The sequence below is a fragment of the Brassica rapa genome, chromosome A08 (assembly GCF_000309985.2).
Source record: "Brassica rapa cultivar Chiifu-401-42 chromosome A08, CAAS_Brap_v3.01, whole genome shotgun sequence".
NCBI lineage: Eukaryota > Viridiplantae > Streptophyta > Magnoliopsida > Brassicales > Brassicaceae > Brassica > Brassica rapa.
The window spans coordinates 718240-733706 of NC_024802.2; the positions used below are offsets into that span (position 1 = coordinate 718240).

The 15467-nt window shown below is 32.3% G+C and overlaps 3 protein-coding genes and 4 non-coding genes across 8 annotated transcripts; 1 reads left to right on the top strand and 6 right to left on the bottom strand.

Moving 5' to 3' along the window:
- Positions 1-5883: 5883 nt before the first annotated feature.
- LOC103832621 (eukaryotic initiation factor 4A-1) lies at positions 5884-8880 on the bottom strand. The gene is made up of 4 exons (XM_009108666.3): positions 8641-8880; positions 7435-7504; positions 7247-7350; positions 5884-7146 (listed from the first exon to the last, which is right to left on the bottom strand). The coding sequence occupies exons 2-4, from the start codon at positions 7500-7502 to the stop codon at positions 6080-6082; spliced, it is 1239 nt and encodes a 412-aa protein (XP_009106914.1). The 5' UTR covers positions 7503-7504; positions 8641-8880; the 3' UTR covers positions 5884-6079.
- On the bottom strand, positions 7599-7709 carry LOC117127571. Its single transcript, XR_004450591.1, has one exon. It is a non-coding gene; the product is annotated as a small nucleolar RNA snoR98 (small nucleolar RNA).
- On the bottom strand, positions 7786-7900 carry LOC117127573. The gene has a single exon (XR_004450593.1). It is a non-coding gene; the product is annotated as a small nucleolar RNA snoR98 (small nucleolar RNA).
- LOC117127572 lies at positions 8001-8107 on the bottom strand. The gene has a single exon (XR_004450592.1). It is a non-coding gene; the product is annotated as a small nucleolar RNA snoR98 (small nucleolar RNA).
- Positions 8260-8333, bottom strand: LOC117127574. The gene has a single exon (XR_004450594.1). It is a non-coding gene; the product is annotated as a small nucleolar RNA snoR98 (small nucleolar RNA).
- A 3530-nt stretch (positions 8881-12410) lies between the features above and the next one.
- Positions 12411-13838, top strand: LOC103832624 (60S ribosomal protein L18a-like protein). 2 transcript variants are annotated; one of them, XM_009108668.3, is made up of 5 exons: positions 12411-12694; positions 12882-13064; positions 13143-13260; positions 13350-13467; positions 13559-13838. In XM_009108668.3, the coding sequence occupies exons 2-5, from the start codon at positions 12971-12973 to the stop codon at positions 13619-13621; spliced, it is 393 nt and encodes a 130-aa protein (XP_009106916.1). In that variant the 5' UTR covers positions 12411-12694; positions 12882-12970; the 3' UTR covers positions 13622-13838. The 2 variants fall into 2 exon arrangements, with proteins under 2 accessions (XP_009106916.1, XP_009106917.2); XM_009108669.3 differs by having other exon boundaries at positions 12415-12694; positions 13001-13064.
- On the bottom strand, positions 13645-15294 carry LOC103832729 (leucine-rich repeat extensin-like protein 3). Its single transcript, XM_018653816.2, has one exon. The coding sequence runs from the start codon at positions 14614-14616 to the stop codon at positions 14101-14103; it is 516 nt and encodes a 171-aa protein (XP_018509332.1). The 5' UTR covers positions 14617-15294; the 3' UTR covers positions 13645-14100.
- Between the last annotated feature and the right edge of the window lie 173 nt (positions 15295-15467).

Genomic DNA, 15467 nt, shown 5'->3' on the forward strand with positions numbered 1-15467 from the left:
TGCTTTTTGTTTTCTCAAAAGCTTCTTTTTTGGGGGGAAGAGGGAGATTCTATATTGCCCGGATTGATTATAAGACACTTTATAAATTCATAATGTGAAAACAAGTAGAACATCGTCCAGTCATTGATCGTTTCATTTGTCTTTTTATACTTATGATTTACTTAGTCCACTCATAAATAATCAGTCCGGTAATTTTAATCGACTTCTTTCTCTCTGTTTTAAAAATGTTTTTTTTGTCAAAAGCTTTATTTTTTTTGGGAAATTCTATATTACTGGACTGACAGACACTAAATTCATAATGTGTAAACAAATAGAATGTCGTGTCCAGTCATTTATTTGTCCGTTAGAGATCATTAATTTCATTTTGCCTTTATACTTATGGTCATTTTAGTCACTCAAAATCAGTTCGGCAATTAAGAGTTTCCCCATTCGTATTTTCATGGTTTTCTTTTCAAATCTTTTGCTTGTTTGTTGTGTTGTGTGTTTCTTGTTTTTTTGTGTTTGCTTGTTTGTCGAGTTAGAAATCAGTGATGCTGTGTTTTGGAACTTGACGTTGAAGGCTTATCTGGATATGGGTTTTTAAAGAAGAAGCTGTTGTCGACCTCTCTTCTGCATATCATACAAGTTATGTTACAGACTTATATTGCGCTGAAATTAGGACTTCATTTGATGCTCACCGTGGCCAATGAACATGTAATGTTGCCAATACATGATGTGTTATTAATTTTATTATCTGAAGAACTCCTGCCGTAAATGATATGTGTGATCTTGATGATACTATATGTCTCTTTTAGATTGACAAGAAAAGAACTAAAAAGTAAAGACTACAAATAACGTAAAATAGACTTATTATTATTTTAAAACTATTTATTTAGACTTACACAATCATCTAAAATTATACTAACAATAGTTTGAAAACAACCTTTTGTCAAAAAAAGTTTGAAAGTTAAAATGACATGTTATTAATTTTATTATCTGAAGAATTCCTGCCATAAATAACACGTGTGATTTTGATGATACGATGAGGTAAGAAAAAAAACTAAAAAGTAAAGACTATAGAAATTACAAAAATAGACTTTTTATTATTTTTAGAGTATTTATTTGGACTTACACAATCATCTAAATTTATAATATATATAACAAAAGTTTGAAAACAACCTTTGTCAAAAAGAAAAGTTTGAAAACAACTTTCATTTCATTTCCAGTGTGATCTTACCGAAGCTTTTTTAAAAAAAAGTTGTTGGGTCATTTCATTGGTATGCTTTAAGTGATCTTAACAAATTTCTATACCAAAATCAAAAATCTAAATGCAAAATCAAAATTAATTATAATTTTGTTCTATTTCAGCACAAAAAATACTATGGTATTGAAAAAAAAAATACTAGGGTTAAATTTGGAGAAGTAAATACAATCTAATTACAAACTCAATCGAATAAATATTATATATCTAAATTACATATATCTAAAGTAAAATATTACAATATTATTTAAATAAATCATATATATAATACAAAATAATTTAAATATAATTGGAATATTAGTAACTTTTATCATATATATTTTTAATACTTATATCCATGCATGAGCACGAGAATAATTAATATGCTGTCTGTGAACTTCCTCGTATAGTTTTAAAATCCGAAAAATTACTTGACATTTTTTCCTCTTGATTGGTTTTAGAAGGAAAAAAATTTGTCATCCGAAAAAAAAGATGGGAGATAGTTGGATTACTCCTTGATAATTTAGACTTTCTCTCATTTATATATAAATATTTTTTAAATTTTTATTAGCTAATAAAAATTACTTGACATTATTCCTCTTAATTGTTTTAGAAGGAAAAAAAATTGTCATCCGAAAAAGAAGATGGGAGATAGTTGGAATACTCCTTGATAATTTATTTAGACTTTCTCTCAATTATATATAAATATGTTTTAAATTTCTATTAGCTAATAAAAATTTAATCATTTTATTATTCATTAAGCGTATCATTCTAGTATTTAACGTGAGATCTCAAATGCAAAATATCATTTCGCAAATAATAATGTATATGTGTTAGATATTTAGAAATTCAAAAATAATGTATGATATAGTAGCACTTTATAAATCATTATTTTCCTTTAATTTTGCAAAAGGTCACATTATCATATATACACTCTTTAAAAACTTAGAAGGAATTCTAATTTTTATTACATTTAAATGGTTACCATTTTAATAAATACCTTATTTTTTTATGAAAAACAAAAAAAAAACAAAATTAACTCTCGTAAATTATTTATAAATGTTTAAAAATTATTAATAAAAAATTATAAACTCAACCTCACCCACTAATTACTAAATTCTAAACAATAATAAGCACTAAACTTTAAAACGTAAATATTATAATCTTTTTGATTGAGTGTATTTTTGAAATTTTGTATCCAATTTAATATATTATGCAAGCAATTTCTCAAAATTTTACTCGCCTTCCCATGAAATATGATTGTGTACTTCCATTTATATTTCATTAGTTCCGTGTTGGGTATTCACCAGCACTTTTAATTTTAAATTTCACTAAGAACTAAAATATTAATTATATAAATAAATAAATAAATATCATTTTATCCATAAGATTGCTACACGGTAAACAATTAAGTTTTAATTATTTTTATTTTCAAATTTTACATGATTTTTTGGTACTAATTCTAATATAATATTTTATCAATTCACTTTAGTGAAGAAAAAGGCAAAAGACAACCAACATATCAATATTTGTTATTTTTATTTATATTCGGCAACTTAATACACTTTATTATGCTACAAAACTAACAACAATTAATAATATTGTTATTTTTTTTCTTTGATAAAGGCATGTATTATTATAAATATTATTTGAGTTTTAATGTAGATAAGAAATCAGGGTTAACAACTATAAAGGCATCTGCAGTCACTCTTTCCTTGGCTTTGTTTAGTGCAAAAACCATCTCCTTTCCTTTTTTTGGTACATTCAGTTCTACATTGAGTAATATCACATTCTCCTGTTTTGATTGGGTATATGTCGTAACAAGTTTTTGGTTTTGATGGTGGTCCTCTTTCCAGAGCAATCGTCATTACTCCTGTTATTACAATAGTTAAAATATAACTTCAGTTTTCTTATTTAAAACAGAAAATTAGTGTTTTTGGTTGAAAGAGTTTTTTTATAGTAAAATAAAAACTTAAACTATGAACATATCTTTCTTATCATTGATTATTTTGGGAACATTGCTAAACTCAAGATTATAGAATTCAATATACAAATTATATAAGTATATAAAATAATATGATATAAGAATAAATTTAATTTTAAATAATTGTAAAATATAATAATAAAATTTTAAATGAAAATACAAATACAAATACATACCGAAAAGAAGAATTGTGAGCATAACACGACCAATAAGCGGAGGTTGAAAAGCATTTTTCATCTTTGATAATTAAATAAATGTGTTTTAAAATTACAAACACAGATAATCATATTTATAGATGAATCAAAATTGAAACATATCTAATTTAAGTAAGCTATGTATCTTCTAAAATTCCGATATAAAAGGATCTAATTTGACCAAAAATCTTTTTCAAAATTTCTAGTTTTTATTTGTTTGATAGATAAAAAATATTTTGACTTGGTTAAATTTAAAATATTTCTTGATATACATAAAACCAACCAATTTCCATTAAGTTGCACATTCGAAAATACAAAACAAGAACTATTAAGCCGATGGATAAATTTTTGGGGGTTTTGCAAAAATGACTCAAAACAAAACATTAAATGCAAAATGAACCCATGATTTTTTTTGGAACTTTCATTTTTTCTATTCACCTTAAAAGTTTGAATTATTCATGAAAATGCTTTTTTTTGTTGAAATTGCTTGATTTACTCAATCATGCTTATATTCCTCTTTTATTTACAATATTGTTATTATCATCAATACACCAACAACCATGAAAAACCAATTTCAAGCTTTAAATGCACATAAAATCAACATCTCCATTTTTATATTCTTATTTCTTACACACACAAACCATTTCCCTTTCCTCTTTTATTTACAACATTGCTATTATCATCAATACACCAACAACCATGAAAAACCAATTTCAAGCTTTAAATGCACATAAAATCAACATCTCTATTTTTATATTCTTATTTCTTACAAACACAAACCATTTCCCTTTCAGATTCTCTCTTATTTCATCCAACTTTTTATTTCACAATTTATAAGCTTATTAGAATTACTCAAATTCATGATTTTTGGTCAAGAACTAGTGGATAAATTTCACTAAGAAATGATGTGTGCTTGAAGAAAGTAAACATGAACCTCATTAGATCTAAGACTGATTTTTGAATTTTTACAGATCTGTTCGCTAAGAGTACAAAAGTCTCCTGATCAATGGATATGTTAGTTTTACAGTTGACTTTCTCTATGTTTTTTAAAGACGATTTCTCTTGAAGTCTTCAAACTTATTTTGTTAACAACAAAGAAATAAGAAGACTTCCACGAGAGTCTTTTCTAACATCTTTGAGATTTTTTTTTTCAAAACCAAAGGTAAGCCAATATATTTACAAAAAAAGAAGACTTTCAGTTTGTAAATTTGCAATTGGGAAAATGACTTAAATGGTAGACTTCCAAGAAGTTTTATGTCGGAAGACTTCTAGAAGTCTTCTTAGAGAAGAAGTCTCTAAGTCAATGTTTAATAAATTTTTATTTTCTCTAAAATTAAAAAAAAACTTTATAATGTTTTCTTATTAATTCATGTATATTAGTCAATGTTTGGACTCCGGAATGAAATTTATAACATAATTAGTGATAATTATGAAGTTAGTAATTTTCATGTTTATTAATGTTTCTACCTAATGAGAGAAGACTTTTGGGGGAATCTTCTATGTTAGTTTTTGTAAAACTTGTATTTTCAACTTCAACATATGTTTTTTAGCTTTCAACAGTGTTAAGTAACTTCAAGAATATCAACTCATGTGGCTTTAATGTGTTTTCTTAGATCATAGGATATACTTTTTAAGATTTAAATTTAAGTTTCCCGCATAATTTTTAATTTTCCGCTTAAAATTTAAGTCTTCGGAGAAGACTTCTCATAGTTTTTATTTTTCGCTTAAACTTTCGAGAAGTCTTTTCAGAAATCTTCTCATAGTTGTTAAATGAAGAAAAATCAGACATTGCAACTTACCGATCTTTGATTAAAAAGATAATTTTAAATAATATAATTTATATTTTAAACAATATAATTTTGATTAAATATTTTTTTCTCAAATTATTAAAAATTAATTTAAATAAAAGAAATTAAGGTATATTTAATGAATACAAAAGATTTTTCTTTTTCTTTTTCTTTTTAATTTAAATTTAAATTTATGTTTTATATTTTCCAAATAACATTTATACTATAATACATTTATAAAATTTAAAGCGAAAATATTTTTATATGTAATGTGATTTCATAAAAAAAAGAGTTTACAAAAATAATCTTGGCATTAAAGTAAAGAAATAATCTTATCTTTTAAAATTTATCATTGTGTATTTATACTATTTCGTTCTAGATCATCACTTTATTTTTTCTAATTTTATTTTTCCTAAATTAACGAAAACCATATTATTAAAAAATCAAAATATACTTACCTAAGATGAAAAACCAAATTAATGCAATGAATACAATTAGTTTGATTTGGCTGAATTAGATTAAAAATAGTTGTACTTTAATTTGAAGGAATATGCGTAAGTCGATCAATCCAAATTCTTTTATTTAAAAAAAAAGAAAAATTAAGATTTGTTTGTTGCACATATCACTTATTGTTAATTACGGCCATTTATTATGTCGACGGTTTTCTAAATCCATAAACCTTCTAACAATCACGAATGATTAGAAAATTAGGTAAACATTGCATGATATTAAAAAAGAAAAATGGTAAAAAGAAACAACATATGTTCGAAAGAGTTGGTTGAATACTAGAAAAAAAAAATGAAAAACTGGTCTCGAGATGATTCAGAAAGAGAGAGAGAGGGGTCAAAAATCAAATACGAAACTTGCAAACCAAGTAACCTTTTCTTCCTCTTCTTCAAAGAAGATCGGCTACGTTTGATGGAAGCTCCTCAACAACCACATTGTAAAACTTCTGAATATCAAAAAGCATCCTCTCATCGTCCTTGGTCACAAAGTTAATCGCCACACCTTTCCTCCCAAACCTCCCACTCCTACCAATACGGTGAAGGTAGTTCTCAGGCTGAGTCGGCAGATCAAAGTTAATAACCAAAGACACTTGCTGCACATCAATCCCACGAGCCAAGAGATCGGTCGTGATCAGCACACGCGAAGAGCCAGACCTGAACTCTCTCATGATAATGTCTCTAGTGTTCTGGTCCATGTCTCCGTGAGTCGCCGACACCGTATGGTCACGGCTCCTCATTTTATCCGTGAGCCAGTCCACCTTGCGACGAGTGTTGACGAAGATGACGCTCTGAGTGATGGCCAACGTCTCGTAGAGGTCACAGAGAGTCTCCAGCTTCCAGTCTTCCTTCTCCACGTTCACGTAAAACTGCTTGATACCTTCGAGAGTCAGCTCGTCGCGCTTCACCAAGATCCTCACCGGTTTGCTCATAAACTTCCTCGTGATCTCGAGAGCCTCCGGCGGCATTGTGGCTGAGAACACACCGACTTGGATCTTCGGTGGGAGGAGCTGGAAGATGTCGTAGATCTGGTCCTTGAACCCGCGTGAGAGCATCTCGTCGGCTTCGTCGAGGACAAACATCTTGATGGAGTCAGCGCGGAGAGACTGTCTTCTGAGCATGTCGAACACACGACCTGGAGTTCCCACCACGACGTGGACACCGGCTTGGAGGATACGCTGATCCTCACGGACACTGGTTCCACCGACACAGGCGTGGACCTTGACGCCAAGATAGTCTCCTAGAGCGCGCATGACCTTCTCAATCTGCTGAGCAAGCTCCCTGGTTGGAGCCAAGACGAGAGCCTGGCACTGGACAAGGGTGAAGTCGAGCTGCTGCAAGACCCCAGAGCAGAAAGTGGCGGTTTTGCCGGTACCAGACTGTGCCTGCTGGATCACGTCGAGACCGTTGCAAAAGGGTACGATTCCTCTTTGCTGAATAGCAGATGGCTTTTCAAAACCTATAAAAATGAACCAATAAGGGAGAGCACACATGAGACTAAGCTAAAAGGAAAAAAGATACAAAAAATGTTACTATGATTCATCTTCTTTTTGACTTACCATAGGCATAGATGCCCCTAAGAAGGTTCTCTTGAAGACCCATGGCATCAAAGCTCTCATGGACCTCATCATACGAGGTGAAGAACTCATCTTGTCCCTCGAGGCTGCACCCAAATAGAAACAACAGTTAGCTAAATCACACGAGAGGAGACAAGTAGTATTGAAAGTAGAGATCCTAAAAGACTTACACTTCATTGAGCTTCTGGTCAAACTGACGAGTATCAAACTGTGTACCTTCTGGTGCTGATCCTGCCATGACTATAACAAACACACACAAAAGATAACAGCTTTAGATTAAAAACACACCAAAAAAAAAATAGCTTGAAGATTGTAAACGAAACACATCAAATATGAATGTAACAGAATAGCCAAACTTGAAGTTCCATGAAGAGAGGAAAACAAGCATTAATATCTGATTAATATAATGTTAGGAGAGAAACAAGACTATGGTTCATCCAATATCATAAATACCATTCAAAAAATGTATTTATCTCCATAAAAGTATATAATAACATAATTTGTTGGGAAAAAAAAATCATCAATGTAACAGAATAGCCAAACTTAAAATTCCATGAACAGAGGAAAGCAAGCATTAATATCTGAATAATAAAATAATGTTAGGAGAGAAACAAGCCTATGGTTCATCCAATATTTTAGATACCATCCAAATATATATAGTCTCTCCAAAAATCCTATGGGTTAGTAGTTATATTAATATTGAAACTCATATGTTAACATCATGAGCTTAATCTCAGAATGTAACAGAATAGCCAAACTTGAAATTCCATGAAGAAAACAAGCATTAATATCTGAATATTATTGATGTCAGGAGAGAAACAATCTAATGGTTCATCTAATATCAAAGATACCATTCAAATATATATATTCTCTCCATGAAACCATATAATAACTTTTTTTAAAAAACTGTTGATAATCAAAGCTAATAAGCAAAAGATTATCACATGACACAGTAACTTATAAGATAATAAACAATAGCATTATCAAATTATAATGAATGTAACAGAATAGCCAAACTTGAGATTCCATCTATATGGGAAAGCAAGCATTAATATCTGAATATATATTCATATCAGGAGAGTAACAAGCCTAATGGTTCATCCAATATAAATAGATACCATTCAAATATATACTTGTCTCTCCATGAAACCATATAACGAGGTTAATTATATTAATATTTAAACTCTGTTATTATCAACCAGCTTAAAATCAAATCAAGCCACTAATTGATCCCTGTAACGATCACAGATTTGAAAAAAAAAAACACTTAATTCGACCCAGAAGGAGTCCGAAGCAAATCAATCGCAAAGACATTAAATCAGATAAGATCCAAACCAACACAGAGAAAGTATAATGAAAAAGAGATATATCCGAACCTTGAGTTTGAGTTGTGTAGGAGAGAGATGAAAGCTTTTAAGAGCAAAAGTGAAAGACTTTGGATCTGAACCCGAATGTGAAGAGATAGAACAAAGAGTTTATAGAGAGAGAAAGTGCAATATCAATTGATAGAGGTAGAGAGAGAGTAAAACGTGTATTTATATAGTCCCCTTTTATTTCTCGTGGTGTTTAGGGTTTTCTCTTAGGAAATTGTTTTTCTATTCAGTTTAGGATTTTCCACTTTTACCCTTTGTTTTCCTCTTTATTGCAGAGTAAGATTGGTGGCAAATTTGCTTACAAAAACCGAACCGACCCGACGGTTGAACCGGATTCGACCATGAATCGGTTACATAGTCGGGTTGGATCTAATAATTGGTTCGACCATAAACCGGTTATATAGCTGGACTGAACTTCATAGTTACTAAACTGATAAAAACCAATAGAATTATTCAAAATCTATAAATCATCCATATAAACATAAAATTAATTTATATTTATAAGTTTGATGTCTAAAATCCATTTATATTTTAATTGTGTACCATATTTACTAACAGTACTTTTAAATTTATTCAACAGAAATATATTAAACCAGATTTATTGAATCAGGTTTGACCCGGTCGAACCATATTGAATCGTGACCCAAAAATTATCCAGTTCAGCTTCCGGTCCGGTTTTAAAAACACCGGTTAAGAGTTAAAACATTAAGAAGCTATTAGATAGCTCATACTTGAATATTATTCATAGTTAAACTTTATAATTATAATGAAAAAAAGTAGTTTGTTACAATCGGCTCTTCTATATATTATGAGGTATTAGAGCAATGAGTTCAGCTCAGCTTTGTATTATTTATTCTTCAATGAAATTACATTTCGATTCATACATTATCATCGCTCTGATCATCGTGGATTAGTATTTAACCTCTGAGCCTCTAGATGGAACGAATTATTCAATCAAATTTATAACTGACGACTAGCTTAGAGGCAAAGAACAAAATCAGTTTTATAGATGGATATATTGTTGTGCCTCATAATAAGAATGATCAGTATTCATAATTTGATATACACCCGTGTTCTTTGTCTCAAAGTTGTTTCATATATCTTGAAAAATCTTCACAAATAAAAACTTGTAACTGGATCGATCCAGTGTAATTAATTAAATACTTGATATGAGTAAATTAATCATATTCCTGGATGTTCATGCTTGGAGTCAAACGTTAGGAATAAGTGAAATTGAAGCAATTATGTACATTCTTTTCCAGGGTGAAAGAATTTCTTGACCATTTTGTAAAGTTTGCAGAATGTCTGAGCTCAACACATGAAGTTGCAACAAAGGCGGTTAGTAAATGTTAAGTAATCAGAATGTTTTTAAGTCATCGTAGTTGTGCTAGTCTATACACCTCGTCCGTTTAGAAGGTACCGAACTCATTGTCAGATAGAGCTAATCTTAGATAACCATTTGTTTCCATCCGTTTTGATCAGTACTATTGACTCAGCAATTAAACTCACTGTTCAGGTCAAAACTTAGCTGTAGTATCCATAGAAACGACCAAGAACTCTAGAAAGATGAAATGGAGGAATGTCCTCCCAAACCCACTGATACCAAAATCATTATTGATTGCTGATGAAGGGAAAGATGTCAGATAAACCATCAGCACAAGCTGCTAGAAAACAATAATTAAAATAAAGAAACCAAAGAACATTATTTTCTTAGAAGAATAAAATGTTGCAAAAGAATCAAACCTCTCGGCCAAGTCTAACAAACCTAAATTCATTGCTCATATCTTATTAACTAAAGTCTTTGCTTCCTCCTTGATAGTCATATTACGCCATTTATCCTTCAAATTGCACAAGAGAAAAGAGTAAACAACAAAGCATAAATATACACATAAGTTATATAGTTTTTTTCTTTTCTTAAAACACAAGTTATATATATAGTTCCAATGTGTATAGAAATTAAAGAACGGTAGTTGAATGTGTATGTACCTTGAGGTCAATGTTAGTGCGATTAGAAAGTTGAGCCCTGAACTCAGGATCGTTGATAATATAAGACCACTTTCCCGGACCGTACTTGCATATTCCGGCGAGAAGCGCCTCCTCTTCTTCCGCCGACCACTTCCTCCTCTGTGCGTACATCATCACTATACCAGCTTTGTCGTCGTATCTCTTGGATCAAATGTCTCCTTCACTTAGTAACGCTTCGGTCGTGTTTTCCTTTGGTCTATGGGTTACTCATCAATCACGGGAGAAAACCTAATTCCAGTATATATACAATATACACAACATAGCATTCAGAAAGCCTAGTCATAAGCTATTAATGGGCTGAGAGTATGGCCTTTCTAGAAAGTCAAAATCTTAGTCAACTTTCACCTCGACCGTACGATATTCTGCATTCTGCAATGATAAAAGCTTCTCTCTGAACAATGTTAATAAAGAGTTACAAGAACATTGATAGAAGTCTTGTCCATTTGTTAGTACTGTAACATTTTCAGCCTTGTATTATTTCAAACCTAAGCGACCAACATATTACTTGTATGTTAAGGAATATGTTAAGCTAATGAACACAAACAACTTTAATGAGTTTCCGGCCTCCAACTCATTCGTCTCGTGGGACTTTTGCTCCCAAACTCCACTAGATCAATAAAGTGTTACAAGAACCAATCACTTATAGAACCATGATGATTAAAACACCAAGCGAATACAATTAGTGTCAAAGCCCCTATGCTAGAACAATATGAGTTCTAACTATATTCTTTATGCTTCTCTGAATACTAATTTGTCTCTGTCTCTCTCTTGTGCAGCTTGAATAACCATGTTGTGTGATCCCTTGTTGCTGAAGAAAAAGGACCGTTCTATCTGCACTTGACTTAACCCACATGTTATATTAGCATTCGATCTAAAGGGTTTGGTATGCTTGTAACTTGTGCAAGCCGGCCCATCGTTGAAAAAGCTTCAACATGTACCCTCTGCTTGTAGCTTCAACATGTTTTTTTCTTTAATGGTCTAGATGCTTTCAGTGCCCATCTTGGTTTTTCACCAGTGACTCTGTAAGTCCTTGTTGTTTTCTATAGTAGTGTTTCTTCTTACTATGTTACTGAGTCCGTACGTGTTACAAAAACAAACCTCTAGCAATGTAGTCTTCTTGTCAGTTACTTCTGTTATATAGGTGCCAGCCAGTGTCTATTAGTTTTTCAACTACGAAAACCAGTACAATGGGAAAGCCAAAACTTGGGAAAGATTTTTCATGGTTTAGTATCGCTTAGTCTTTTACTCTTACTCATGTTGCAGATGTGCATTATAGCCTTCCCTTCTTGCTTGTATCTCTTCGTCCTAACTATAAGAGCTTATTTTGTTTTTGCATACGAGTTCGATACAATCAGAGAAAGAACCAACACCAGTGAGTCAGTGACGAAAGAACACATCAAAGCTCATAAGAGTCTATGTCCTCACATTTATCTGGTTTAACAATCTGTACCATTTTGATTTTTTGGGGGTTTTTTTTGGACAAAGATTTTTTGGGTTTTATATGTTGAAAATATATTTGGAGACCATCCGTTTCAAAAAGTATGTTTTAAAACTTTTCACACAAAAACATATTAAATTTTGATTACCAATGCATTTTTTTTGTAAATAACTATTTCCAACGAATTTTTTAACCAATAAAATTTTAATAAATAAAATTATTATTTTTGAAGTTTATGATTTACCATTAATTAATACCTCAGAAATATAAAAATTAATTTTTTTAAAAAAATATTGATTTTCTTTTTTAAAACGGACGAAGTATTATTTATATTTGTTAATTGAAATAATATTGAGTTTTTGTAAAAAAAAATTGTTTTACTGCCGTTTTGTTATGTTGAGAAAAAAACCCAACAAAATTTTGAGCTACGTGGAGAAAAGAAAAAAAAAAAAAATAGAGAAGAAGGCAACGAAACGAAAGAGAAAGAAAGGCAAGAATCTCTCTTTCCCCGTAGGTGACGGTCCCCGAATCTCTCAGGCAGTCTCTCTCTCTCTCTCTCTCTCGATCAATCCATCTTTTTCTGCAATTTTCCAGGTACTTTCTCTTTCCCTCTCTTTTTCTTGCAAATTTTACTCAGAAAAAAACAAAAAGATTCGTCCTTTTTATTCCCCTGAGAATTGAAGGGTTTATTCGTTGTTTTTCTACTCTCTAATTTGTAATTGGATTATCACAATATAAATTTGGGAATGTATCTTTCCTGAGATTTCTCGTTCTTCTTCAGATGTTCAGTATCCAAAAGGAATCAATCAGCTTGGTGCTTCTTTAGAAAAAAATCTGTATTGTAAAGGACTCAGCTTTGTCTTTTATTACATGAGAAATGTCTGTTTGATTGATGTTCAGGTTTCTTGGCGACAGGGGAAGATAAATATATATATATACATATATTCTTTCACCATGAATGAGAGTAAGTAATGTTCAGAGCATTTTTATTTATTTCAGTATGATTGGATTGGTTGGTAACTGTTGAAATAATCAAAATCAGATATAGAGGAACAAAAGAAAGGAAAGTATGTTCTGATCCGTGATGGTGAGGGCAATGAGTTAGGAGGACTCTTCTATAAGCCTCTTCCTTGCTTTGGTTTTGGAATCGGATGGCTCTCGTGAGTGTCTTTCTTCTTCTACTATTATTGTCTTGTCTTTGCTTGAACCAGCAGTAGAAGATTCATTTGACCAACCTCTTTGATGTTAGGTTTCTTCTTGGGTTCTTCTTCCCGTTTGCTTGGTACTTTGCCACATTTCTATACCTCACTAACTATTACCGTAGAGATCCACGCGAGAGATCTGGTCTTGCTGCCTCTGCTATTGCTGTGAGTCTCTCTCTCCCTCTCACACACACACATCCTTTCTTGATCAGCTGTAATAAAGGGTATTGGTTACAAAACTGTGCATTTTTCACAGGCTTTGATATTCACCGTTGCACTGTTGATCACCGTGCTTGTTCTTCTTTTCTCTGGTCGCTAGAGTCCTCTGTTGTATATTCTTTCTGGGGTGGGTTTCTAAAGAAAACAACTTCAAGACTGTTTCCAGAACAAGTAAGAGTTTTATATTTGATGATGGAGAGAATGTGAGGTTTCAAAGAGAAGGTACTTTTGCGTAGTCCTTTTAGATTTAAAGTTTGGTTTGTCTTTTGTACATATACTATTGGAGGATATCTATATAGAAATGTTGTTTGAACCAATCATCATTTCATAAGAATGCACCTTGGAATCCATATATTGCACCAAGATAACAGTGGTTGTAACATAATCAGATTCATCTTGAAAGAAGAAACCATTTGTGCAAATCATTAAAGAATCCTAGAGAAAAGATTGTTACATTGTTAGTTAACACTTTGAAGTTTCTCCTCTCTCTGATCTTCATCACTCTTATCAACATTTCTTAAATGACATCTGAAACTAACAAAGTAAGCTGTGTGTCAATTCAGACATTGTTAGCATATGTCATTGAGTTTCTTTGAGCTGGAGAAGTTGCCTTCTTTTGAGAACCAAGAAGACAACAACCAAGACCTGCAACATTGCTGCTAACCCTGCAAAGACTAGTCCCACCGTCTCCCCTTTGTTTAATCCACCTCTCTTTGGTTCATCTGGTGATCCAAACCTCCGTGGCTCAGGAGGCGGTGGAAGGGATTCTGACCTGGGCTGCGGAGGCTGCTGTTGAGGAGTAGGTGAAGGCAGAGGCGCAATTGTCTCTGCTACTGGAGGTGGTGGAAAAATGTCTGTCACATTAACAAGTGGTGGAGGTGCAGAAGAAGGCGGTGGTGGTGGTGGAGGTGGTGGTGGCGGAGGAGGTGGTGGTGGTGGTGGTGGAGGTGGAGGTGGAGGAGGTGGTGGTGGAGGTGGAGATTGTGTAAAGAAAGGTGGTTCTTGTGATCTGACGAGGAGGAAACATAAAGATAGGGAGAGAAACAAAATGTGGAGGAGGCTCCAATGTCTCAACACAGAATCAAGAAAAGCCATTTATCAAGAGAATGAATCAAAAACGTTTTCCTTTTCTTCTTTACCGCAAACCAAATGTGACATCTGGAGATGAAGAAAGAAAAAAGGAAGAACAGAAACAGAGAAATGGAGGAAGTGGGCTGGATTCAGAAAGAAGAATTAATCCAGTAACCAATCGTGAAGTCTGTGACAAAATTAAATTCTGAGGAATCAAGGTGAGAGAAAATACAACTAAGACAACATTCAGAGAGAGAGAGAGAAATGGTAAACATTATTTCCCGGGAATTATAGAGAGAGAAAATAACAGACTTACTTATTTGAGCTAAATATGGTTGGTAACAAGTTCAGTTAAATTTTTGTTTAACTTTGTGCACAAAAAAAGATAAGGCATGGGCATTCAAAATATTCGGTTCGGTTCAGGTTGGGTTTTATAGGTTCTGATTCCTTCGGAATTTAGAGATTCGGCCATCAAGATTTTTATAATTCTCTGGTTCGGTTTCAGGGTAATTTCTCTCGGTTCTGTTACAAATATTTGATATCTACAAAAATTGTTTCTGGTTTGGATCGTTTTTCTTAATCCAAAAACTGTTAAAATTTAACCAAAAACAGAGCCACGCCCATAATTTTTTGGGATAAATTTAAGAGAAACCAAAGCCAGCAAATGAACAACTCCGGTTAACCAAAACAAAAGTTTGTATGTAAATCTCGAAACTGTACCTTTTGGACGGAAAAGCGGCCTTCTCCAAATGGGGCATAGATGAGCATGTTTGTTATCTGAGCTCACTGATGAGACTTTGTGTTTGCTAAATGTATTAGTGGGATTAAGGATTAGAGGCTGCTGAAAAAGATTGAGAGGGGGGAGAGCGACAGCG

What these genes read in the sequence shown, in the direction of transcription:
- LOC103832729 (XM_018653816.2), bottom strand. Translation starts at nt 14,616, where the DNA reads ATGGCTTTTCTTGATTCTGTGTTGAGACATTGGAGCCTCCTCCACATT.
- LOC103832621 (XM_009108666.3), bottom strand. Translation starts at nt 7,502, where the DNA reads ATGGCAGGATCAGCACCAGAAGGTACACAGTTTGATACTCGTCAGTTT. An exon ending in GACCAGAAGCTCAATGAAGT is followed by an intron (nt 7,351 to 7,434) that starts GTAAGTCTTTTA and finishes ATTTGGGTGCAG; the next exon opens with CCTCGAGGGACAAGATGAGT. An exon ending in TAGGGGCATCTATGCCTATG is followed by an intron (nt 7,147 to 7,246) that starts GTAAGTCAAAAA and finishes TCATTTTTATAG; the next exon opens with GTTTTGAAAAGCCATCTGCT.
- LOC103832624 (XM_009108669.3), top strand. Translation starts at nt 12,494, where the DNA reads ATGTTGAGAAAAAAACCCAACAAAATTTTGAGCTACGTGGAGAAAAGA. An exon ending in CTTTTTCTGCAATTTTCCAG is followed by an intron (nt 12,695 to 13,000) that starts GTACTTTCTCTT and finishes ATTGATGTTCAG; the next exon opens with GTTTCTTGGCGACAGGGGAA. An exon ending in TTGCTGCCTCTGCTATTGCT is followed by an intron (nt 13,468 to 13,558) that starts GTGAGTCTCTCT and finishes CATTTTTCACAG; the next exon opens with GCTTTGATATTCACCGTTGC.